Below are 26026 nucleotides of genomic sequence, written 5' to 3' on the forward strand. Positions count from 1 at the left end.
GAAGCTAATCAAGTAGATCATCAATCCTTGGCAAGGGGTACTTGTTCTTGATGGTGACTACGTTCAAGTTCCGGTAATCAATGCACATTCTCAATGAACCATCCTTCTTCTTGACAAACAGAATAGGGGATCCCTAGGGTGAAGCACTGGGTCTGATATATCCCTTTGAGATGAGCTCATCAAGCTATTTCTTGAGCTCCGCCAGTTCATCAACTGACATGCGATATGGTCTCTTGGCAATGGGTCCCGTTCCCGGCAATAGATCAATGATGAACTCTACATCACGGTCTGGTGGCATACCCAGTAATTCTTCAGGGAATACATCGGGATAGTCTCTGACTACTGGCACATCATGAACTGTCTTCTCCTCTTTTTGTGATTCTGAACTTGCTTTAAGGGCACATAGGATAGAGGTGGACTTTCCAGACTGGGGTTCACATATAATGACTTGGCCTGATGGGTGGGTCACTTGGACATATCTAGGTGAACATGATATGATACCTCGGTGAATGGTTAACCAATCTATACCTAAGATGACATCTAGGTTTGTGGAAGGTAACAGGGTTAGGTCGGCTTTAAAGATAAGACCCTCAATGGCAAGACTCACTCCCTTATAGATGTGGGTGCATTTTAGGTCTCCTAAAGGTGAGCTGGTGATGATAGGCTTTTCATGTGGGGTTACAGGCAGGTCATGCTCTCGTGCAAACTTGGATGATATGTATGAACAAGTTGCTCTAGAGTTGAATAGAACTGATGCTGTGTTGCCATTAACTAAAAACATACCGTACACCATGTCAGGGGTAGCTTGTGCTTCCTCAGCATCCAGATGGTTGAGACGTCCACGAGTAGCAGATCCCTTGGGCTAAGACTTCTGAGCAGCTGAGTTCTGAGGGCACTCAGCGCTTTGTGACCTGGTTGGCCACAAGCAAAACAGGTGAAGGGCGTATCGCCTGTAGGGGTCAGCGCAGGTGCCTTCCAGTTTCCAGTGCCTGGTGTAGAGCGGTTCTGTGCTAGGCGTTCATTCGCTGAGCGGGGATGGTTGAAATGGTCCTAAGCATAATGGTCCCGGGTGTAATGATCCTGAGCAGGGCGGGAGTATTTGGCGGTGTAGCCTCCACTACCCCTACTTGATCTAGGGTTGTCATCCCAGTTGTGGTGAGAGCGTTCCCTAGATGGTGCATCTCTGTGGAACCTCTTGCGATCACGGCCACAAAAGGACTCCTTGGGCTTACGCTTCCTCTCCCTGTACTCTTCTCTAGCTTCAGCATGATCTTTCTCAATCTGGATGCAGCGATCCACCAGAGCACGCAACGTGTTACTCTCAATACCGCCAAACTTCAGCTTGATGTGTGGGTTGAGTCCCTTGCAATAATAGTACAGCTTCTCCTTCTCAGAATTCACAACATAGGAAGGGGCATAGCGAAGAAGATTGGTGAAATGAGTAGTGTACTCAGTCACCCTGTCCTTTCCTATCTTGATGTTGCGGAACTCCTCAGCTTTGGCCTCCATGACACCCTTGGGAATGTGGTACTCAGTGAATGCTTTGGTGAACTCATCCCACGAGATGTTGGCAGGGTCCTCATGGGAATCACTAAAACTGTCCCACCAGGCGCGTGCTGCACCTGTGAGCTAGTGTGTGGCAGCTCCAACACACTCATCATCGGTGAAAGTAGTGAGGTCAAGCTTCTTCTCCATTTCCTTGAGCTAGTCATCTGCTACAAGTGGGTCAGGGTCTGTGCCATCATAGGTAGGTGGCCTTAGCTTTAGGAATCCCTCCAGCTTCCTTTGGAAGTCATTTTGCTGACCTCCCTAGCAACGGTTTGTTCCTTCAACCAGAGCTACAAGAAGCTAGGTCTGCTGTGCCATCACTTCTGCTAGGTTTGGTGGTGGTGGTGGAGGAATGTTCTCCTTAGGCGGCGGAGTATTCTCCAGGTGGAAGGGTATCCCTCCACGTCCACAACCATGGCCACGGCCACGGTTGTTGCCACCACGTCTCCCATTGGGTTCAACTGGTTCAGGGGTGGGCGCACGTCCTCGATTCATTAGGCAATTAGAACGGCGGTTCGGCATCTGCAACACGGATCATAGAGAGTTTAGTGCTTGTGCCATAAGTGCTTATAATTCAATATGATTACATGATTTTGACATTTTAAAGAAAAACATTTATGCTATCCAACACTCATTACAAAGAAGCAATAAGATTCATAAAGATGCAATAAGATCCGAAACATTCATTACATGGTTTTTATTACATAGCATCATCTCCAGTAGCTACACTTGAAGACGTGCGAGAATCATTCTATGCATAGTGTCTCATAATATATCTCATAAGGGGTACATCATGGGGTACAACTTACAGAAGCTACTGACATGACTCATGACCACGTAGGGTCATCTACTCTAACTCGTACACCGCAGCTAGGATACGACTGTTCTCGTTCTCGATCTCCTCATCAGACTTGTGAAGTCGGGACACGTACTTTAAGGCCTTGGTGAGCTCCTCAGTAGGCTTGGCTCCAGGTAGGGTAGGGCAGGCATCTAGGTTGAGGCGAGTTGGGGCTAACTCAAACTCCTCTATCCTAGGCTTCGTCTTGCTGCGAACCTCCTTGGGTAGCTGATCCCACATACCCTTCATCTCCCTGAGATGCTTCCTGTCAGACTTCTGCCAAGCCTGCCATGTCCTCTCACACTTGTCCCATAGGTACTCGGTCTGCCTGAGTGCCTCGATCAGGTGACCCTAGTTGTGAACGGCCTTCTTCCTGAACTCCTCTAGCTCTTGAGTCATGGTCTTGTTCCGAGATTGGATCTTCAGCATGTCAATCCCCTTGGATCTCTCTCTATCTCCTCTGCGGTTGAACTTGGCCTTCTTGTCGTCCAACTCTCTGCAACTCCAAGACCTTGCTGTCAAGGTAGCAGTTCCTGTTGCCTAGGTCGGCTGCTTTGTCCTGTAAGTCAGCGACCTTGGCTCTATGGACCTCCTCATGATGGTTGAGCTCATCTAGTAGCTTGGCAACTGTCTCTAGTAGACTAGCTCACTCCTATGCTCCCTACAAGTCTCGCTCTTGGTACTCCCACCGAAGGGCCTGGTCCTGACGTCTCCTCTGCTCTAGCTAGGTCACGTACCTATCTTGCTCCAATAGGTGGATAGCTAAGACACAAAGGCATCTATCCTCCTCAGCAAGGATAACTCTGCCTGCTGCGAATCTTTGCTCACTGGGGGTAAGGCTGAGGTCGAGGGCCTAGGGAAGTAGATGGAACTTGGTCATCTTCAGGTGCTCGTAGTGGTCCCTCATCACTCTGTGAAGTGCCTTGTGTGAGATAGCTCGTAGTCCCTCCTCAACTGTGTCCTCTATAGTCAACTTGGTGGAAGCTGGGATAGAAGGTAAGGTAGTGCTAGCTAGGAACTCGGCTGAGGTGACGACTGGTCCTTCGATTCCTCCTTCCTGAGCTGGCTTTCTGGTGCAGGTGACCTTGACAAGCTCGTCGGGGACACCTAACATGACGAGAACTCGGTAGAGGGTCTGTGCAAAACCCCCGAGCTCACGTAGGTCGAAGGTAAGCTTGGCATGGTCCAGAGGTAGCAGTCCTAGAGGTGGCCAGTCGACGTTCGTTGCCATCTGCATGTTTTAAGGAATAGGTGTTAGCAGGTCCATCATAGATAAGCCTTGCATAAAAGTAAATGCAGGGTCAGTATATAACTGAAAGAAGGGCTGTCCACGTCCTATTCTATCGTCGATTTCTAAGGGTTTCGTCCTATGGTCAAGTATGGCTCTGATACCAACTAAAACAACCCCAATTTCCGTGAAGGGAAAACCACAGAGTTGAAGTGTAATAAGACCGTGGTAGATCATATTACCCAAATTCCAGTCGAATATCACATCCATACAACGATAATATCAGAGTACAAATAGTGCGGAATGATATAAATTATTACATCGCCGCATTGGCGGAATCAAAAGTAGCATTCATTTAGAACAGCTTGAAGATAAGATCGCCAAACTCGAGCGTAGGCACAAACCCCTCAACCGTCAAACTCCTCGGAGCTATACTCCTCAGCAGAACCTATATGCCAAAATTTATCAGTACGATTTGTACTGGCCACTCCCAACCCTATGAGCATTGCTTTGTGGAAATTGGATGCAAGTTGGATATAGTCAAAAGGAACCTATAAGGCTGGGGTTTCCTATGCAGTAGCGTATCAAGTATATAATAACAATTGGTCAAGTTTTAACACCATTCCCACACACACTCCACCCCATTCCCTTTCCAGAGCCAGGTTTCGATCCTGGGATCGATATACGACCATCTCTATACCATCACCATACCATACCATCACTCAGTCGATAGGCCAACTCCCTCTTGGCACTATCTCAAGGCCCATAGCCCCTAGCTATGACCGAACACTCACTTCCCGGGGGAAGAAAAGAAGAACTCATCTCTCTATCTAGTTTAAGGGAAACCCAGGAAAGGTCCATAGCCGACAAGTTGGCACATGTATCGATCGATCAACCCTACACTCTGCAGAGGTTTTACATAACCATAAGATCCGCCTTCCTTGCTGACCGTCGTCAACTGGGCTGATTCCGACCGCTTGCTAGCCTAGGATAATGCCACTCTACCATTCAGCCCTGGTACACCCCAAGTCTAGTCGGGGGTGGCTGAAACTGTGAGTCATGAGCCGGGTCCACAAGGTCTCCATGAAGTCTCGGAAGGGTGTGGGGGAAATCCTCCGCACCCTGTACCTCCCTCGCACTGTCCACTATCAACCTAGCAGTAGTGGCAATATCCTACCAAGTAGTCCGGCCGTCCCGCACCATATAGGGCGAGTGCTACGTAAGGCTTCTCGGTGAATCTGAGTACTAGTAAGTCCTTAGGGTTGACCAAGCCAGAATGTCTTCATCAGGGTTTCCATTTACCGTGCCACCACAGCACCTCCATCCCGGGCTCCTCCCATCACAAGTTCACACCCAGGACCACCTCATATACCCCTTTACCCACCATAGGTATCCATTCTAGGGGTGCCCAGGTAGCACCTCACGGCAAGACTTGCCCCAGGCTCATCGTATACTCCAACTTGGTCGACACAACCCTCACTCTCCATGCACCCAAGTCGCACACGCAGCACTCTCCTCATAGTTCAATTATCACCAGTTTCCAACATGCATCAATGTAGTGTAAGCGTAGTAGAAGTAATAAGCAAGCGTGTGACTAGCCTATCAGCAGGGTGAGTAGGGGTAAGGTTGCGTCAAGGTAAAGGCCATCAAGAAAGCATACTACCATGCAAGTTCTACCATAGTGTGATCATAACAACAAAGTAAAGCACTAGCATCTCTATTTTAGCCATGCGTAATAGGTGCTACGATATTGGGTGGGATGTGGCACCTTCAATGTAGTCGTCTTCGTACTCCTCACGGTACTCACAATCCTCGTCGGTCTGGTGCTCCTCTGAGTCTACAAATGATCGCATTATAGTCACGTTAGCGACATCTATAGAATAGCACAAAGGAGCAATTAAAATTCAAAAGAGCCAAATGCACTCAAACATGGGTTCATTGCGTAGGGCTCGATTTTAGATGAATTTTGGTCCTAGTTTCATATTTTTCTGAGGTCATATGAATTAGTTATGAATTTCCGAAGTTTAAATCTATTTCTGAAAATGGAAAAAGGCTGAATTAATCCTGGGCTGACACGTGTCATGCTGTGGTTGGTCCACGTGGCTTGCTGACATCAGCATCATGGTTCTGAGCTGACAGGTGGGGTCCAGCTGACGTCAGCATGACGTCAGCAAAACATCATCAACGTCATCCACACCGACAGGTGGGGCCAAAGGCTATTGGGTCACTGACAGGTGGGTCCGGTCAAAGTCAATGTCAGTCAACGATGAGTCAACGGTCAATGGTCAATGGTCAACAGTCAGGGTCACTGACATGTGGGGCCTGGGCTACTGACGTCAGCAGCTGATGTCAGCGTGACATCAGCATGACATCACCTCGGCTGTGCTGGCTTCTGACATGTGGGTCCCGTGTGACGTCATCATGATGTCAGCATCTGACGTGTGGGTCCAGAGTGTCTGTGCTACTGACAGGTGGGTCTAGGTCAACGGTCAACGTTGACCAGTCAACAGTCAATACGACCGGGTCTCAAACGGGCTTTGGGTTGGGCCGGTCTGGGCCGGGCTGAACACGTGGCGTGCTGTGGCGCAGCCACATCACGGCCATGGGCCTCCACTGGGCCGTGGTCCATGGTCCACGGTGGATGGGTGCGCCGGTCTACGGTGGACCGCATCTTCTTCCGGTGAGCTGCGTCCACCCCTCTCTTCCTCTGTCTGTGGTTCATGTGCACCAGGTTTACGTGCAGGTGGCTAGCGAGGGGGTGTTCCCCTGTTTTTCTCCCGCGGTGGTGCTCCTGCCAGCGGCGGGCTAGCTGTGAGCCTTCGTGGCGGTGCTGGTGCCCAATTAGGGAGGGGAAAGGCTACCCCAGGCTACGGCGACTGCGATGGTGGGGGCTAGGTGGCGGCCGGGGCTCACCAAGGCGCTGGCCACGGCGAACGGTGGCTCGGCAGTGCTCGCCGGTGGCGAGGTCGCATTTGTAGGCTCTCCGGTGGCTCGACTGGGTAGATGTGGGCATTAGTGGATCCGTGGGTGCACGGCAAAAGCGTCCAGGGCTCAAGGCGGGGCTTCGGTTTCAAGGTGGCTGTTAGGGGCTCCCCGGTGGCCACGGTGAGCATGAAGATGACGGCGAGGCACGCGGGTGCGCTACGGGGCTCCGGTGGGGTGGTCACGGTGTGGTCTCGGGTGTGCGCGTGGGTGCATGTGTTCCTATGGACCAGAGAACACCCTGGCCTTTGCACTCTTAGGGTGGAGCGCCATGGCAGACAAGGTAATGTCCGGCGGTGGCAAGGGGGAGACCGGGAGGCTCACCATTGGTCATGTGGAAGAGTGGATGGTGATGCGGTGGAGAGTCGCTGCCGTGTAGCTCCAAAAGCCGTGTAGTGCCACGTTGCTCGCGTCAGTGGTGAAGACGACGGCTTCATCTTTGGCTCCGGCGATCTCTTCCCCCCCCACAGCGGCTTCAGTGCTTCCCCCTCTCCTTCCCCTTTCTCCCTCCTCCCTTGGTTCGGGTGCGCAGTGGATGGCCACCAAGTGGCGGCGGGCGATGGGACGATTGCTAGGGCAACCGAGGCCGTGGCTTTATAGCCGGAGCTCCGAGCTCCAAGGCGGACAACTAGGGATTGCGTCGAGCGCATCGAGCGGCATTACGGGGCGTGGGTGGTTGGCGCGGAGTTTGCGTGGGCGCGGCGCCAAGGGGGGCAAGGCCATGGTCTGGGCGTGACCCCCTGGCCTACTCTGCCATCGCTATCGGCCTCCGGTCAGCTGGCGGTTGAGCGTGAGCGCGAGGAAGATGAGCAGGGGAGGGCTGTCATGCGGGGTCTATTGGCAGCGACTGTGGGCGAAGAGAAAGGGGCGCGCGGGTGAGCAGCGCTCGGCTGACGTGCAGGGCCCAGTGGCAGCGACAGCGAGCGAAGGCGGGGAGGCGCAGGGCGTGAGCGGCGTGCGGGGCTAGCCGCTGGGCCTGCGCGTGTTGGGCCGGCTTGCTGCGCGCTGGCGGGGCTATGCTGGCGGGCCGAGAAGCTGGGCTGCGAGGCCTGAGCTGCGTGTCCTTCTCCCCTTTTTCTTTTCTTTACTGTTTTCTATTTTCTTTTTCCTCTCCTTTGTTTGAATTTAAATTTGGTTTGAAATTTGAATTCTAATTTGGTGCACCTTATTCATTGGAGTCTTTGGTTATGTGGCCCACTTCATTCTCTTTCATATATTAGAAATTTATTTAGCCATTTTGTATAACAAAAATGGGGTGGTTTTGTTATACAATAAATAGGATTAGTTTTTCCTTTTTAAATATTTATCCTTTGGTTTGAGTCATAATTTCTTCATGGTGTTTTCTTTAAAGGAGTTTTTAGACATGACATAAAATAAATGAAAACCCAAATCACTATTGAGTTGACAATGTGAGCTATGTTTCATTTGTCAGTAATTAAATACACTTGATAACAAATGACATGCCATGCTCATGAAACTGTCTTAGTTGGGTTACTTCTAAGCCAACACTTAGGGTTGGCTCCTACAATGTCACTCATCATCACATGGGGGTTTTTAAGAAAAATTTTGTAGTTGTGATTTTTGGTGTGTGCATTTTTGGGTTGTTACACTCCGCCTCGCCCGACATCTGCGCGCTGCTCCTTCATAACTACGTGTGTAGATAAGGCAGGGCACTCAAGTCAACCACAAAACTGAGGACCATACCATGCACACCAGTAGGAAGGTACCATCAAGATATGACAAGACAAGCGCTTTAAGCCTTTCCAGGCATGTTAGAGCCCGAATAGTGTTGTAGGCACCGACATTTGTCTTATAGTGTTGTGGGCGCCACCATTTGCCCTTGGGCGCAAATCCTAACGGAAGCATACGACAACCACTATAGTCCAGGAGGAAACTTGTATCATCTACAATAATCGGCATGCGGTCACTGTGCCGTTTGCTCCCCATAGGGTCATAGATTAGAACCCTGGTTCGTCGCACCGAACGCCGGAGCAGGATGGGACATGACCACTTGCTGACAAAGCCAGAACATGGCATCCTCAGTGGACAGACACCCAGCATGGCCCTATCAGTATTAGTGGACATGCACCCAGCATGGAGCTACCCTTGACACCGTCTGCCATGTCAGCGGGGTTCACTTTGAGGAAAAGGAAGACCCGGCATCTTTGAAGGACCTCCTTTGCCTCTAGTTTTTCTTCTTTCTCCCATCTGTAATCCCTGCTTCTCCTTGGTCTTTGAAAGGGAAGGCAGGACACCCCACTAAGGGGACGGATCGATTCAACACACCATGCATCACATCACACATAGCTGAGCAGCAACCAAGCTCTCAGCACCCATTCGACCTTTCCATCAGAGACTTGGGACCTTTTCCCTCTCTCGCCCATTTGTAACCCCTACTATAAACTTTTTGGTGCTAATAACATGAGCAACAGCCACGAACTGGATGTAGGGACATTCTGCCCGAACCAGTATAAACCTTGTGTTCATTTAGCACACCATCCGGGGCAGACACGCAATAACACAAATTTACTCGTTGGTGTTTACTCAAAACACCGACACTTGGTCTTAAGCATTTCTCTTGCTCTTTGGTTGGATTTTTCTAATCCAAAGCATGAGAAAAGTCTACATATATGATCCACAACATTTTTGGATTAATACCATGAAAATCATTTGACATACTAGTTTTCCACCGTGCAAAGTGTGTTCCATCAAAAAAGTGTGGCTCACAAGCAAAGCCTAACCCATTAGTTGCCATTCCTTCACTCTCGGGACAGTTAAGTCCACACAAATGAGAGAACAAGGCTCTAATACCACTTGTAGGATTGAGCAGGCCAACTAGAGGGGGTGGTGAATAGTCATTTCTAAAACTTAATCGTGGAAGCTAGCCATTTAAAATGCGGAACTAAACTAATGGTCAAGCCATGACTACATTCTCAAACACACAAACAAGAGACTTAGAAAGACTTGATATGGCCCAATCGATTAGACACTCCAACAAGCCCCTAATCCACTTGAGATGCTCTTTGCCTTTCGCTGGCGGGGACAAGCTCAAGACCCCCGATCAAATCCTTCTCTAGAGCGCAACACAACCTTCACACAAGCTTCCATGGAGTCACAATTATCAAGTCATCTAGGAACTAACAAGATCCATGAGTAATAAGCAACCATGCTCACAAATCAACCACCTAGTGCCACTTAATCAATCTCTCAAATATCCTGCACTAGAATGGCTCCTCACCTCTCCAAATATGCCTGACATGCAAGTGTATGAGAGTGAGTATATCTTTCCCAAGGTGCCAAGAGAGGATACACAACATGCCATCCCTCAAAGGGAGTGGAAAAACTAGCCCTTATATGGGATGAACTCCAGCTCTCCACCACCGGCAATCAGACCATCTAACTTGGCGGTTAGACTGGTTGGTGCCCAAGGGTCGGCTAATAGACACTTTTGAAAGTGTCTTTTCTCCTGGCATTTTCTAGTGGCCCATGCATGTTAGACCATCCCGGCAGGGGTCAAGCCGTCTATATAGCTAAGCCATCCCAAGGCTGGCCACCCACGTGCACGTGGAAGGCACACACACCTGTGACCATTGATTGGTGGTCTGACCACCAGTGGGCCTAGTCAGCGCACCAAGAAAAAAGAATTCCGCCTCTTTTTTGAAATGCTTTCAAAACATGCTATGTCCAAATGGATTCCCACAGGAATACCAATCCCTTTATCACAATTTTGCATTTTTCAAATCATTTTGCAAATGTTTTTGAACACATTTTTGAACCGCCACTCGTTTCTAATTGCAACACGACCAAGACCTCTCAAGTGGCACTAGATAACCAACATGCAAATCGCATTTTCACATCTTAATAGTACGGCTATCTAGCCTAAAACCGGGCATCCTAAACTTCTCTACAACACCTCATGGCCAGCAAAAAAAATGTCCTACATTTCATACATTTCCCTTGGCTTATCCAACTTTTTTCAAATTTATGCCCCAAGCAAACAAAGTCTGACATAATCACAATGCCACTTGATATCATCATCAAAATCCTCGGGTTGTTCTTCATAAGTGATGTGGATCACTCAAAGCTTCATATGGCCATCATAGACCATCAACCGAAGCCACCTCGCATGCTCTTCATGGTTGCCTTGCTCCACCAGTGCCAAGCACTCTACTCATACTTCTTCACTGCCTCGATGGTCCATTGTGTCAAGCCTCTAGCTTGCCCTTCACCTTCGCATGGTCCATCACAACCAAGCTTTGCTTCGACTTTTGCCATCATGCCTTACTTCACTTGAGCTTCTCCAACAAGCTTTCGATGACGCCCATGTCATTCAAGCTCTCATGTTGACTAAACTTAGTACCTTCGCACATTTCTAGTGAAATGTTAGTCTACAATTCGTTGTCATCAATTACCACAATCCAACAACAACCTAGATCTTTCGCAAACCTACTTGTGCGTGGGGAAGGTTCTTAGGCTCCGTGGAGTTACTTGGCTAGGAGCTTCTCGATACCTTAGGAACAGTACTATTGTGAACAGGAGTTTGAATTCTCTACCTCATTTACGTTTCCACACCTAATTGCATTTCTTACGTTGTATGCTTTACCTTTCTAGTCTAGCTTTCTAGGTTAGTTGATATAATTGAAATGTATGATGCAAAACTCTTTTGTGGTAGATATAACAATACTTATCAAAATGGTAGTGCATATTTATATTGAAATCTTGCATAGGTTTTGTTAAGTAGAAAATGGAGGCCAAGTAGTTTCAAGTTGTGTAATTCATCCCCCCTCTTAGGCATCACAATCCCTTCACTCATGTTAAAATCCATAAGTTTTCTAGTTTTTGGATCGACTCGTAATCCATAAAATTCGGCCTAGACTATCTCAAAGTTGCCTTAGACAACTTTTCTAGCAAAGTTGGCTATTCCAACCTCTAAGGTCTGCCATCCCATCTTTCTTTGGAGAATTTTTTTTAGGATCATAACCTTGTCGTCCATACTTCAAATTTGGTGTTTTGTACATGTTTTTCAATCATCTTGGTGAGAGAAATGCAACAGTGATGTTTAATTTGTATTTTGATAAATTCACCATGAGCACGCTTTGTCATTCACGTTGTACGCACGACGTACGACATGTTTGGTTTAGGGATGCAACCCATGCGTCATAGACTGGTCCAGCATGGAGTCGTCCGGCAATATCTCCGGGAACCACCTGGTCCGCATGCATATGTATATTAAAGTGCTACATGCAACAGCTTCGTGACGGATGGGTTGATGACATGATGCAAACCAAACACCTGGACTAGACTCGGTACTAGGATCGGATAATTCTGCATGTCTTCGTGATGCAAACCAAACACGTACGTAGTCTCTATGGATGTAGTGGCACGCTTTGTTCCTTATATTATAATGACTCGGGACCAAAATAAAAAGACACCAGTAGAAATATACTCCATCCATTCTAAATTATAAGTCATTTCAACTTTCTTGACAAAGAGTCAAAACATCTAAAGATGGACCAAATTTACAGAGAGAATTACAAAGATTTATTATATCAAATAGATATACTATAAAAATATAATTAATAAAGAATCTAATAATACTTATTTGGTATCATAAATAAATGTTATTATTGTTATATAAATTTGATTAAACTTGAGATACTTTTACTATTAGCAAAGTTAGAATGACTTATAATAATTTGGGACGGAGGGAGTACATGTCAACTAGCAACAGAAATCCATTCTCCTGGCTTTCATTTTTTTCCCTCAAAGAAAGAAATAGCACCAGCGCGGCAGCGCTTATCAATTATTTTCGTAACGTATTAGCATAGGGAAGGTAGGGTAGGCCCACCACCACAATCTCAATTCTCAAACAAAGCAGCATGCACGCGCGTGGTCTAGAAGTCCACTCGTCCAGACCAAGAGAGCATCGGATTCGATGCGCTAATCATCGGTGAGCAGGGAGGACGGCCAACGGCCATTGCAAATTTTGCTGCCGACACATCAATGGCTGGCCGTTTGCCTATACTTCTCAACCAAAAAAAAAAGGATGCGTTACAAAAAAATGCCGTATGAAATGTCATGTTGTCGATCAGTCTTCCCCGAAAAAAAAAGAAGTAAAAGAAGAGAAGGTTCGATCCATCTCCACTCCGGGGAAGCGATCACGCGAGAATCAAACCAAAGCAGTACAATGAAACATGGCGAAGAAAGAGTAGCTTTAGGAGATTTTATATTAAATATTTTATTTTATTTTTATTGCCACACACTTGTCAGTCATATCCTATGTATGCAATACTCCTGTTCTTGCACAAGTTCAATTAGTATGGTCGTCGTCAATCTAGCAAAGTGAAGCTGCACTGCATGCATGCACTTATTTTGTTCAATACTTTATATGGGTAGTGATCTAGTCTTCGTATTGAGTGTTTCGAAGAGAGCCTGGGATGGAACAACCAACCACACAACCGGCCATGGTCTGTAATCTGCCATTGTTTCGGACTCATCATAAAAATAAAAGAATGTTTGTAAAAGGAAAATAATGCATGTAGGTGGAGCTACTACATTGAGAAGCGCTAGCCTTTGGGTTGGGGCGGCAGGCAACTGCGGCCACCCTTTCCACTGAATTACTGAACTGTTAGTGTGGTATTCAATTCGATCGTGCCGTCTTCCGCCGCCGCTGGCCTCAATCAGCTCCTGCAATCCAGTAGCCTTTACTGCTTAGTGATAGCGTATTCATGCAGGTTTTAAGCAAGATGGCGACAGACACGGTCCTAGCAATTTTCCATGTTTTCTGCTAGTACTAGAGTCCTAAGCACTATACTACACTCCATTATGTTAGATTATGCTACTAGTAGTATACTAGTAACACACACCCCCTTGTTTTACTTTGTTCTGTCCTGTTACCGCACTGATGACTATCCTTCAAGCTAAGAAAAAGGATTGTGATGATTTTCTTTATTGTGTCAACGGTCAGCAAGTCTCCTACTACAACTCTGCCGTGCAACGGAGTTTGTTTCCTGACGATAGAAATTGACCAGCAGCTAGCTAGTCTTAGGACGCAAATTAAAGGAACGGCCGGGAAACCTCTTTTTTTCCCCTACGTTTGCTCAGAATTCAGCAGCAGGTATGCCATGATGACAAGAACAGAGCACCAACCCAAGGCAAGCGTGGCAGTGATCATCATATACCGTAATCATCACGGGTGCACTTAGAATCCAGGATAATCATAATAAAGAAATGATCGATCTAGCTAGCAAGCCAGATCACATACGCATCGATCTTTAGCCACCATGAGCCATCACGTTGTTGATAATCTATAAATGAACTAGGAATAACCGGCTAGCCATTCATCTTGTGGGCCCGAGTTACAAAGACTTAAATCATTGTTTGCACATTGGAAGCAGACCTGCAAACTAATAAAGTGCGGAAAGGTGAGAACAAATGGTCGTCCAATTAGAACAGCATAGCATTTTGAAGTCCCCATGCTATTTTTGCGTGAATAATGTTCTTTTTGAAACTGAAACAAGAAGAACGATTAGTTTTGAAACTGAAACATGAAACATGAAACAATTAGTTTCATGTATTTTCAGTTCAATGATGATCACTATAATTTCCCGGAAAAAAGATCGTCTAAGCCTTGTGAATGCACTATCTGATGAGCGATGACTAATAATTATGTACTATACTCCCTCCGTACTAAAAAATGAAGTCGTTTTGGACAGCGACATGGTCTCCAAAGCATAACTTTGACTACTTATTTTTATAAATATATTTATCAAAAAGTGATATATGTAAATTTTTGTGAAAGTATTTTTCAAAACAAATCTATACATATGGTTTTCACATTTTCAAATTCAACAACTTAAAAGTTATTCATGATTTATATTCCCAATGTTTGACCCAAGTCTTATTCAAAACGACTTTATTTTTGAGTTTGGAGGGAGTATATGTAACGAGACATGAGAGTATTAATTGAGTCAGTGGAAATGAATGAATCCAACGGCGGTAAGGGAGGGTGAGTGCTGGTTCACATGCTTAGATGAAATGGTGTCAACAAAGTGCTCACCTAATGTTTGCACTTTGTTGTTAGTATAAACTCTCCCCAGCTGACTGCAGACCTATTCTTTGAAATGGAGGAGCGAGGTGGGGAAAAAGCAGCGACAATTTGATTCGATTCGATTGAGAAAGGAAGAAAGGATGGGATGTGTGGTGCTGCTTCCTCCAGATGCCTATCTTTCCGTTTTGTATTTCTTCTCTCCATCTCCGATGGCGACTTGCGGAGGTCCAATAATACTGCACCACAGTAGTGACAGTAAGCAAGTTCAGATCGAGTAGCTCACCTTGATCAGCATTTGTCTTATTTGACATCTCGTAGCTGAGGACTACTTGCAGAACAAATTGCTTGCTTGCTTGCTTACTGGTACAGTTGACTTGGGCACTTGGCTTGGCTGGTCACCATAGATATGTTTCGTTTCTGCAGTCGGCAACTATTATAATCCCCTGTCATCTTGATTGTGTGTCCAAGGTTGAACTGGACGGGACCAGAAAAATAAGCAGCAGCAAAAACGATGCGTCTAGCATCTGACCGATCGGCAAATTTTGTCATGATCCATGTACGCACGCATGTAGTGTCGAATCTGTTAGCTATATTATACTACAACAAAATTCAATATAAACCACGCACAGTGCTCGATTGAACTTATCCGTGCATTATATATAATAGCATAATTACAAAAAATGATGCAAAGATCTGCCCGCCGTGATGTGGATCGTCCAATAGCACACAACGCCTCCAGTTCCGCTGCTGTGTTCAGTAATTTGTTATATAAGATGAAGCAGAAATGAGTGAGAAGAATCAGATGCGCGCACCATCTACCACCAACCACTGGCGTCCACAAAGGCACCAGCCCAAAAACAAAGAGAGCAAGCATAGCAGAGCGCCAGAGCCAAGAACTCAATTCAGTTAGCTAGCTAGACACTCTCTGATCTTGCTGGTTGATGCATGGCTTCCATGTTGCGTTGGAAGAACAGGTACGTGAACGAGAGGCTGCAGGGCCTCTCTGGCCTGTCCTGCTCCTCCGCGGCCTCCACCTCCGTCGTCGCCTCCACTGGCCGCGCCATCGACCGCCACTCTCCGCACCTTCGTGACCCTCACCGGCGTCTTCCGCCATCCCTGCCCAAGCCACCCAGACCCAGCTCCTCCCCTTTCAGCAGTACCATAGATTCCTCCTCCTCCCGGAAGCAGCAGCAGCAGCTTTACCACTACGACGACGATGGCAAAGACAGAAGCAAGAAGAAGAGCCCCGCAGCAGTCGCTGGTAGGGGTAGCTCGTCGACGTCGTCGTCAGAGCATAGGAAAAACAAGAAGAAGGCGGTGCAGCTGCAGCAGGTGAGCCCCGCGAGCTCGTCCAGGTTCCTGCTCAACTCCTCCCGGCTCATGATGCAGTCCGACGACGAAATCACCGTCGTCGACTCCTTGCCGCCGCTTCCGTCCCCGCGGCCCTACTTCATTGACGACGCCGGCGACGACATAGACATATTCCCACCCAGCCACGGCGGTGCCGTGTTGCCGGCTGTTCCATCCAGTCCTCAGCTCGTGGCGCCGCCGGTGGACTTGTTCGCTGAGCCGTCTGCATCAGGTGCAGGGTCCTCCTCCTCCTCGTCAGAAATAGGAGGCAGCCATGTCGTTGCCGGTGACAACACTGTCATGGTGAGATCATGTTCCACGAGAACAGGCCAGCACCAGGTGAGATCATATGATTCATATCGTTGCGTCCAGCTTCGTCGATAATTGATGCATGAACTTGTTGCCAACTTTGTAATTCGCACGTTGAGTGAGTCACAAAAATACATAAAAACTAATCGGATAGAGCTAACATACGACGTACAGGTGGTGGTTTTGAGGGTATCTCTGCACTGCAAGGGGTGCGCTGGCAAGGTGAAGAAGCACATCTCCAAGATGGAAGGTGAACTTTTCACTCATTCTACCCCTTCACCTCCAGTTCAGTTTCGATAACTAACACGTACAAGCCTGCATCCAATCCAGGCGTTACTTCTTTCGACATCGACATCGCGACGAAGAAGGTGACGGTGGTGGGAGATGTGACACCGCTAGGCGTCCTCAACAGCATCTCCAAAGTCAAGAGCGCCCAGTTCTGGCCAGACTCTCGCTCGTATTTCTCCACGCCGCCGCGTGCCTCCGCCTCCTTCTGAGCTACCCCCCTACCTTCACAAACTTGATTGCTGGGACTGTGACGCCAATACGGTCTTTCAAATAGCTTTTTCTCCATATTATTGTCGGTTGGAAAATATATTTGTAAAATCCAATCAAAAAATTGTTCTATTGTGAAAGACGCATTTTACAACATGTAATTTTTACTATATACATATGTAGAAGCATCTATTTGAGATAACCGGTCGTTGTAATAAAATTCTTAATTAAAATATAACTTATGTTTTGCAAATTTGTTAAATATATAAGTAGGCAATTTATTACGACACTGTATTAATACTAACCAGATCAATTGGACATGTAGCCATTTGTTATAGTACTCTTGTGGTACATGTCTAGAGCGGTTTTTTTAGAGGAACAAATCTAAAACAGGATAGGCCATATGCCAACAACCCACTAGCCCAGGAAATGCCAAATTTCAGTTCACTTCACCATGCGGTTCATAGCAAGATTTAAAAGGGTTTTCCATATGAATGAACTATTCTGAAATGTAAAGGCAAAATTAAAGTATGTTTGGTCTACCCTTTTGGTGTGGATCTGGTTAACAAAATCAAGTACCAGAAATATGTCCATTCAACTGCGAGGTGACTTGGAACCATGCTTTTTTTCATTAAACCTAAGACTTTATGTTGTGATGATGTATCTATGTTCAAAGCTAGTTTTTTTTTTTAAAAAAAAAGGTTCTGTATATGAATCTTTCCGATAACCCATAAAAAAGTTCTAGTCCATATTTGGATCTTTAATCTCGTATAGACCTTTTTAAAGCTTAAGTGTTATAGGTAGTTTCCTAATTAACAAATGGAAGCTAGAGCCTCTAATAACTTGAGCCCTGAGCCTAAGTTGTACAACATGAGTGAGTGTATAGAATCCTGAGACAAAGATCGGAGGAGGTTTATTGGTACACTACTGCCAAACCAAACTTCGGAGGTGGGTAAAAACATTAAATAGAGGTGGGCACTGCCGCCTCTATCATTTCGTCACTGTAAATCAAGAATAATACAGGCGGGCCAATAAGAAAGCAATAAAAACCAGACCCACTTACGGAGCCCGCTACTCAGGCCTGCCGGCTGAGCCCTCTACCTAGGCCACCGCGCCTACTCGATCTGCCGCCACGCTGCTGCACCTGCTCGATTTGCCGCCATGCTGCCATTCCCAGCTCGATCCACCGCAACAATTGCTACCGTTTGGACGGGCCAACGTCGGAGATCCATACACACCTCGATTTGCACACCATGGCTAGGCCACCTCAATGCCTTGCGGGACCTGCGCACCTTAGGCTGTGGTGGCGCCGCCACGCGCCCCAGTGATCTTCATCCCTCGACCGGGTTGCTGATGACCAATGGCTTGGGCTCATTACTACAAATTAAAGTTCATCACCGCTGGTTCGAGACCCCCCCCCCCCCCCCCTTCATTGACGGTTTTGGCCCTTGTTGATAAAAGTTGTTGGTGATAGTATGCATGATTACCGCCGGTTGCGCACCGAATGAGGTATTGATCATCACCACCGGATCAGCATACTATCTGACGGTGCTGTCGGTTACTTCCCGCCTCGTTAGAGTACGATCCGACAACATTTGGTCGCATACCACCGCCGGTGTTGTAGACGATTCGGCGGCGATGATGGGGACAATAGGGTCGGTTCGGCGTACCATCCGACGGCAATGACGGGGACAACAGCTACGGTTCGGCGTACCATGTAGCGACGATGACGAGATATCAATGTCGGTCCGGGTTATGATCCAATGTTGATATAGTTACTAGCACAGCCGATTGCCATTTGATTCGGCGGTGTTGATTTCAGTAGCACCGTTGGTCTGGCGTACTATATGCGGCGGTGAAGCCCTCTCCATCACGCTATGCTTGCGACGATGTTGTTACTATCATCACCACGGGTTGATTCCATATCACCAACGATTTGGACAGGCCATCAGTGATACTGCATTTTCTAGAATCTCAATTGTAATAATAATAGAAATATTATTTTGATTACACGCCAGACCCAGGTCATATATATATACACAATGTCAGTAACATATACATCGCTGCCAAGACACAGTTCCATAAAACACATCCAACCACAAGAATGGCATATTGTTTGAGAGCACATAACCAAAACAAACAGGAATTACAAGGTGAAGAACATTAGCACCTTCATTACATACGAAAGTGGTCTCCATCGAGATTCATGACTAGGTCCATAATGAAACTGCTAAGGTGTCCTTGCAACCCATGTGTAGTCGGTCAACACCGCTGTACCTTGACCATAGTTTCTGCAGCACAAGAACCACCGCTGTTCCTCACATCCTTGACAAATTGGTCTGCACTATATTGCTACCATGCATTTCCCTTATCTGGAGCTCACAACTCCATTGTATTTGAGATTTGGCATCACAAACATCTGAGGGAAGGGAAGCCTCCAATTGGAGGCGAGTGTTGCTCTATGAGTGAACTATAACTATATTCACCTTACTTTACCAGTTTGAGCCTCTACTTTGAACTGATATGATTATTATTGTATACAAATCAAGGTTGAATTTTGTCTGACACAATTGCAATAGATCATGGTTCTACACTTTCTATCACACAGTCCGAGACAGTTCGGTAAGCGATTAATCTTTTATGGTAAACTAAATGGTAGATACAACTTAACAAAACTCAAGCAGATTAGTTAAGTTCAGAGGAGGCATGTTGCATCACCCCTATACTGCACCGCAATTTGGCTTAGTAGATCAGCCCATGACTCTGATTTACAGAGGAAATTGGTTCAATCCCTAATTCATTGGAATACTACACGGTTATCGTGCATGGCAAGCAATCTCCTCTCCGGGTTATGGAGTGTCTTGGGCACAAACAAGACAGAGACAATACTTCATGATTATTACATATGCATATTGTACTAGAAACCTGGCTCTAAGTCAGCTCCTAGAGTTGATCGAGAAATGGATAATCAGTGTAACCAACCACCGGATCGGAGGTGTAGAAGGTGCTCCTGTCTTCAACGCGGCCTTCTTGGCAAAACGTGACGGAAGGTCCGGGTTGGCCAGGAATATCCGGCCGCACGCGATCAGGTCGGCATAGCCATGGGCGATGGCGGCGTTGCCTTCCTCACGGTCGTATCCTCCGCTAGCTATTAACGTCCCCTGAAACGCCCTCCTGAATGGCAGCAGCATCTGCTGGAGGGTCATCTTGCCGTCGTCTGGGTTCACCCGCATCCTAGGCTCTACCATGTGGCAGTAGAGCACGCCGAGCGGGTTCAGCGTCTTGTCGATGACATGAAGCCCAAGCGCCTCTGGGTCAGAGTCATGGCAGTCCATGTAGTCCGCGAACGGAGAGAGGCGCACACCCAGGTGGTCAGCGCCGACGGCCGCCACCACCTCGGCGGCGAAACGGCAGCGGTTCTCCAGGCTGCCCCCATAGGCGTCGTCCCGGTGGTGCTGTCCTTCATGAACTGGTCGAACAGGTGCCCGTTTGCCGCATGGATCTCCACTCCGTCAAAGCCGTTTAGTCACAAGAGTAGATCAACTGTTAGTAACTTTTTATTACTCCCAGCAAAATGCATGCAGTAGCTCCGTCATAAATATAAGTATTTATAGATTTATTCTAAGTCAAATTATTCTCATTTTGTAGAGAAGATAATTGACACCTATCACATTAGAAAATAGTTTTACTCAAGGTCGAAACGATTTTCGCTTTTAAAGGCATGTAGTTATATTAATTGATATCGCAAATATTATAAAAATAAGGCATCTAATTATGTTTTACTGTTATTGCAAATATTACACATCGGTTCTATGTTATAAGTCGTTTTGATTTTTCTAAATTCATAATTTTATTATAAAAATAAGTCATATAATTGTTGGTCATGTTTGATTGGGCTTTTGAATGTACTTTTGCTTTTGCAAAAGCCAAAAGCCAACAAAAGAACTCCAAAGCTACAACTGCTTTAGACCAAAAGCTGATTTCGCTTTAGTACAAAACTGAAAGCAGCATTCTCCTGCTTTCAGCTGCTTTTGGGGCAAAATATTACCCCCCACCTACCACTGGTTATGAGATCGAATCGTGCCAGGTTGAACACGCCCATCTTGTAAGGTGTCAGCAGAGGAAGAGTCGGCTCCCTCTCCTTCTCCATCCCTCGCAGTCGCAGAGGTTGCCCACAACTGGCTAAATAGATGCTGATATACGATGTTGTTTGTAACTTCATGTGGCGCCAGCTACGTGTGCTGGGCATCAGCTGCACCCATATTTTGTAGAGCGGTGCTGCGTGCCGTAAGAGGAGGCGGAGTTGTACTTGTCTTGTCTTACTGTAGGTTCCGTTCATACCAGAAGACAGCAGCCTGGTCGTCGATGCACCATCTGAGGACTAACTACGTGTCACCTGATCTGTCATCCATCAGAATTCAGAGCCGTACGTCGATCAGCTGGGGTGGATGATATAGCACGCAATTAAAACGGGCAAGAAGAAAGTCGCCGGGGAAAAAACCGTGTAGCCAACAGAGAAAGATGTCAACTGGTTAAGAAAGAATGCCGCTGCGAAAAAAACATGGTGGCGTTTCATCAAATAGAAAAACATGGTGGCCTCTATTTTCTTGAGCACGACATAAACTTCAGATATAAGAGATGACCATGCGATGAATAGCTATATGCATGATCAACAATTATGAATAACTAGGCTTTTAGCTTGACCATAGCGACTTGACTTTCCTTACAATAGAGATATCATTTGTGTCGTTAGATGCCTTTAGCGAGTAACCATCGGTCGTATAATAGAGATATAAAGTTTTACCTACCGCTGTCGTACAATAGAGATATCATTTGTGTCGTACAATAGAGTTATCCTAACAAAAGTCAAACCGTTTTTCATCGTCTCTTCACTATACCGCATATAAAGTTGTACCTACCGACATCTTTGTGCCACGTATGATCTGATGTGTTGAGTTTTACTGACTGGTGTTCCATTACCACTTTTACCGACCAACTATTTGAAGAAACATATTACTTTTACCAAGTGATGGTTAAATGTGATAGTTTCAAATGGATAAACAAATAAATATAATTCATACGTATATTATATTAGACACAATAGTTAAGATTAATTTGGTATAGAGAGGTGCCCATAGAGGTGCTGCGCGCCGTAAGAGGAGGCGGAGTTTTACTAGTCTTATCTTAGTGCAGGTTCCGTTCATACCAGAAGACATCAGCCTGGTCGTCGATGCATGTGTGGAACCGGCCAGCGCAGGAACCACAAATACCATCTGAGAACTGACTACCTCGCCTGATCAGTCACGTGGACCAGCTGGGGTGGATGATATAGCACACAATTAAGAACATCTCCAACAGCTTACCAATAATTCATCTCCAATAGAATGGTATTGGTGGTCACCAATTGTATTTTTTGAAATATTAGGGGAGGTGCTCTAGTAAATCACCAATAATCTTCCCCAATACATGGGACCCGCACGTCAGAATGGAGAATGTGGGAGAAAAAAGATGACAGTTGTTGATCCCAGCACTAATGGGGGAGATGCACTTGCCCTTTAATTTATTTGAGGGGAGAAAGAAGGTTTTTTCATGACAAAAAAGAGAAAGCTATTGGGCTGGAGAAATGAAATTGCCTCAACTCCCCAATATGATAGTTTTATGAGGATGAGGGATACTATTGGGGAGCTGTCGGAGATGCTCTAATGCCCTATTTAACACACCTTCACCAACAACTTTAAATCATGAGCAGTTGTGAGTTGTTTCTTTTGACGAACGGGCTTTTTAGAACAATTTCATCCTTAAATCGTGCTCTCACATGTGAATAGATTGGGATGAAACTGAAAATAGTAGGTTTTCACAGCTTCATCTCACACATATGGGCCCAGTATGTGCAAAGACCGATATTACCCTGCTTTGGTCTCTAGGGGAGAGCGTAGGTACGAGGGCCACCAGGGACACGGCTTGCCGAGGCATGGGCGCAACGGCTTCAGATTGCGCGTCTGCCCGGGGCGCTGCCTGCCGAGGGCGTGACGTGACAATGCGAAGGCCAACGGGACGTGGGGGTGCCGGGGACGCAGCCACCGGACGTCAAGAAGAAAGGCACAAAGCAGGCTACAGAAAGAAAGAACCTGTGGGAAAGAGATGATGAAAAAATATAGAGGGAAATAAGAGCGAAGGGCATTATGGTTTAATTTTTTTTTGTCTACCATGTAAAGCTATTTTGCCAAATGAGTCTCTTAAACAACTTTAACTTCACCGTGAAAGCTGTTCGTAAAGCTGAAACTCTAAAACTCTAAAAAACAGTGTACCAAAATTGGCCTAAAATGGGCAAGCAAGAAAGTTACCGGAAAAACCGTGTAGCCTAGGGAGAATGATGTCAACTAGGTAGGAAAAAATGCCACTGGGAAAAACCGTGGTGGCCGTGATTTTCTTAAGCACAACAAAAACTCCGGATACAAGAGATGACCATTCGATGAATAACTAGGCCTTCAGCTTGTCCATAGCTTGACTTTTTTTTTTGAACCTATAGCTTGACTTTATTTAGATTCCCAACAAAGTCAAACCGTTTTTCCTCGTCAGTTCACTATACCAATATCCTATAATAGAGATATCATTTGTGTGGCTAAAAGCCTGTAGCGAGTAATAATCAGTCGGTATAAATACTTCCCAATTCCTTTCAATGGATATAACTGCCATCAGTATAAAGTTGTACCAACTGACATCCTTTTGCCACCCATGATATGCGTTGAGTTTTACCGATTGATGTTCCATTACCACTTTTACTGACCAATTTACCAAGTGATGGATAAATGTGATCATTTAACATGGACAAACAAATAAATATAATTCATACACATTTTGTATTATATTAGACACAATATTTAAGATTAATTTGTTATATCCACGTTAAGGCATTCATCACAACTTTGATTCATTCATTTATGTTCAAATCTAGAATGTCAAAATGAATATCAATCATCACTAGATACTAAATACACGTCCTTCAAACAAAAAAAAAACAGGCATTTATCAGTAATTCGGTATCTTGATTGCTGGCTCGCTGCCAACAAAGCTGTTGCCGAGTAGTTCCTAGTTGTTCATGAAAATAAAAATTGCCATTGTAGTCAGAGGGATCATACAATCCTATGTTCTCAATGCATAGAAACAAAGATAGTAAAGTGAATTATGCTATGAGTCCTTAAACTTTTCCATACTTCTCACCTAGGTCCATTAACTTTTTTTTTTGCTTGTTTGGGTCCATAAATTTGTCTACGTGCTAGCCGCCATCAAAGGCAGGAAACATAGGACTCGGCTATCTATGTGGCATCAGACGTGCGAGGATATGGTCATGTGCGGCGCCACGGTGTCACCATGCACTATGCAATACTATTCAAATGAGTCTCGCGTTTACACCTAGTGCCCTGATTTTGTTTTTATTTCAACTCTGCAGCCCTCCTCCCAAATCAGAGCAGAGCAAACTGGTGGCAGGGCCAATTCTCGCTGGTAGGGGCGTCCGTCAACAGCGAGCAGGCCCTTAAGCACCAGCGTGCCCACGCGCACCGATAGGTGGTCGAAGCATGGGTGGAGGCGGCCCGAGGCCTTCCGGCCACAGGCGTCGGCGACCTAAAACCGAGCACCACTGACGGCAAGGTGCTTTGACGGCGGAGGATTAGGAAAGGGAGGCACTAGACTCGTGAGACTGAGGAGGAGGCAGTAAAGTCCTTGTGTGGGGGATATACCCCCCGGTATCCACAAGACAAGACATGGGCCGCACCATCAGAGGTGGCCCAGCCCACAAGATCAAGGCGTGCGGCGTGCGGCACTGGTCGGCGTGCACCGCAAGGCTACAATCAGACATTGTATAAAACCAAATAGGATACTTTCCTTGTAACACTACTCCTCCAGAGCATATAAGAAGGGGCAGGGGTCCCCTAGTTGACATCCCCATACGGATCTTACGCTCAGCCTAAGGCATCGGATCACACGCAACATCATATCATAGTCAATACAATGCAACAGACCACAGGAGTAGGGTATTACGTCGCGTTGACGGCCCGAATCTGTCTAACTCTTGTGTCTCTGTTGTCTTCTCGTTCTCGATTACACGCATCTCTGCCGATCAGTCTACCTTCGTGGGATACCCCACGGAGGACTGCCGATGATATTCTGTCGACAGTTTGAGCGTCAGGTAGGGGTGTGCGTGCTATTTCCATGATGAACAAGATGGCATATCTCAAGATCAACATCATTCGTGGCGACACGACGTCACAGCGTGACTCGCCGCGAATCCGTGGCAGCCCAAAACACCCAAAACGCGGCATCCGCATGGGAGTATTCCAGCAGATCCAATCAAGACCACGCGTCGACTGCGTGCAGAGAAAGCCATCGCCACGTCTACCCTGGACTGGAGCTTCTTGACAAGCCAAGATGGCCAACTACAGATTGCTAAGGCACTTGCATGTGCGCATGCACGTACGCATCGTCTCCCAAAGCATGCAAGGGCCGACTCCGTGCATACACGAGACCAAAACACCTCGTTCGACTGCATATCAAGCGACTACGTCCGTTCGACTATGACTCCGACCACTAATATAAGGATGACATCACCCGGACTACTTACTCCGACCACCTGTTGAGTCGCAATGTTGATCGCTGCGAAGAACGGCGCCGTGACAACCGCGAACCGCCGTCATGACAGCAGTTCGAAAAGCTCGAGGGCCAAGCAATTTCATCAACGCTGACCAAATAACGCCATATGCCGCCGACCAGACATTCTGTCTAAAGCTAAGTCATGCTTTAATATTTTTCTAAATATTCTCCAACCTTCATATATCTCTATGATGTTTCTCCGAGCTATTTTCTCCATGTTTGTTCACCAAATGATTTTTTTCATGTATACCATCTTAAAGATGACATACAACTAAGTCTAAGGCGAACCCCCGAATAGTCATGTTGATGCTCGAATGTCCCTAGAGATGGCCCTATCTCTGACTCCTCCCTACACGTGCACGAGTGTCTGCCCTCTGCGTTATGGGTGGTCGGCAGCGGCTCCTTAGTGACGCTGTGTTCTTCCTACACGCACATGGGCTCTGCACTCCTTGTTATGGTTAACGGGCTAGTTAGGGCTGGAGACTCAGCTATACACTAACTGGTCAGGCGGTTTATATTAAATATAAATACATCTTCAAAAAACACTAAGTGTTCACACCAACTGATCACCGAGCTG

General features: G+C 46.5%; 1 protein-coding gene and 1 pseudogene across 1 annotated transcript; one reads left to right on the top strand and one right to left on the bottom strand.

The window, feature by feature from the left end:
- The first annotated feature begins 15393 nt into the window (after positions 1-15393).
- On the top strand, positions 15394-16934 carry LOC136458293 (protein SODIUM POTASSIUM ROOT DEFECTIVE 3-like). The gene is made up of 3 exons (XM_066458261.1): positions 15394-16335; positions 16480-16555; positions 16636-16934. The coding sequence occupies exons 1-3, from the start codon at positions 15592-15594 to the stop codon at positions 16800-16802; spliced, it is 987 nt and encodes a 328-aa protein (XP_066314358.1). The 5' UTR covers positions 15394-15591; the 3' UTR covers positions 16803-16934.
- Positions 16935-19743: 2809 nt separating this feature from the next.
- Positions 19744-20323, bottom strand: LOC136460612 (putative 12-oxophytodienoate reductase 10; annotated as a pseudogene).
- Between the last annotated feature and the right edge of the window lie 5703 nt (positions 20324-26026).

This window comes from Miscanthus floridulus, chromosome 6 (assembly GCF_019320115.1).
Source record: "Miscanthus floridulus cultivar M001 chromosome 6, ASM1932011v1, whole genome shotgun sequence".
NCBI lineage: Eukaryota > Viridiplantae > Streptophyta > Magnoliopsida > Poales > Poaceae > Miscanthus > Miscanthus floridulus.

Excerpts from the sequence above, each read along its gene's own strand:
- LOC136458293 (XM_066458261.1), top strand. The coding sequence starts at position 15,592 with ATGGCTTCCATGTTGCGTTGGAAGAACAGGTACGTGAACGAGAGGCTG. Across the intron at positions 16,336-16,479 it reads CGAGAACAGGCCAGCACCAG|GTGGTGGTTTTGAGGGTATC; the intron begins GTGAGATCATAT and ends TACGACGTACAG. Across the intron at positions 16,556-16,635 it reads GCACATCTCCAAGATGGAAG|GCGTTACTTCTTTCGACATC; the intron begins GTGAACTTTTCA and ends CATCCAATCCAG.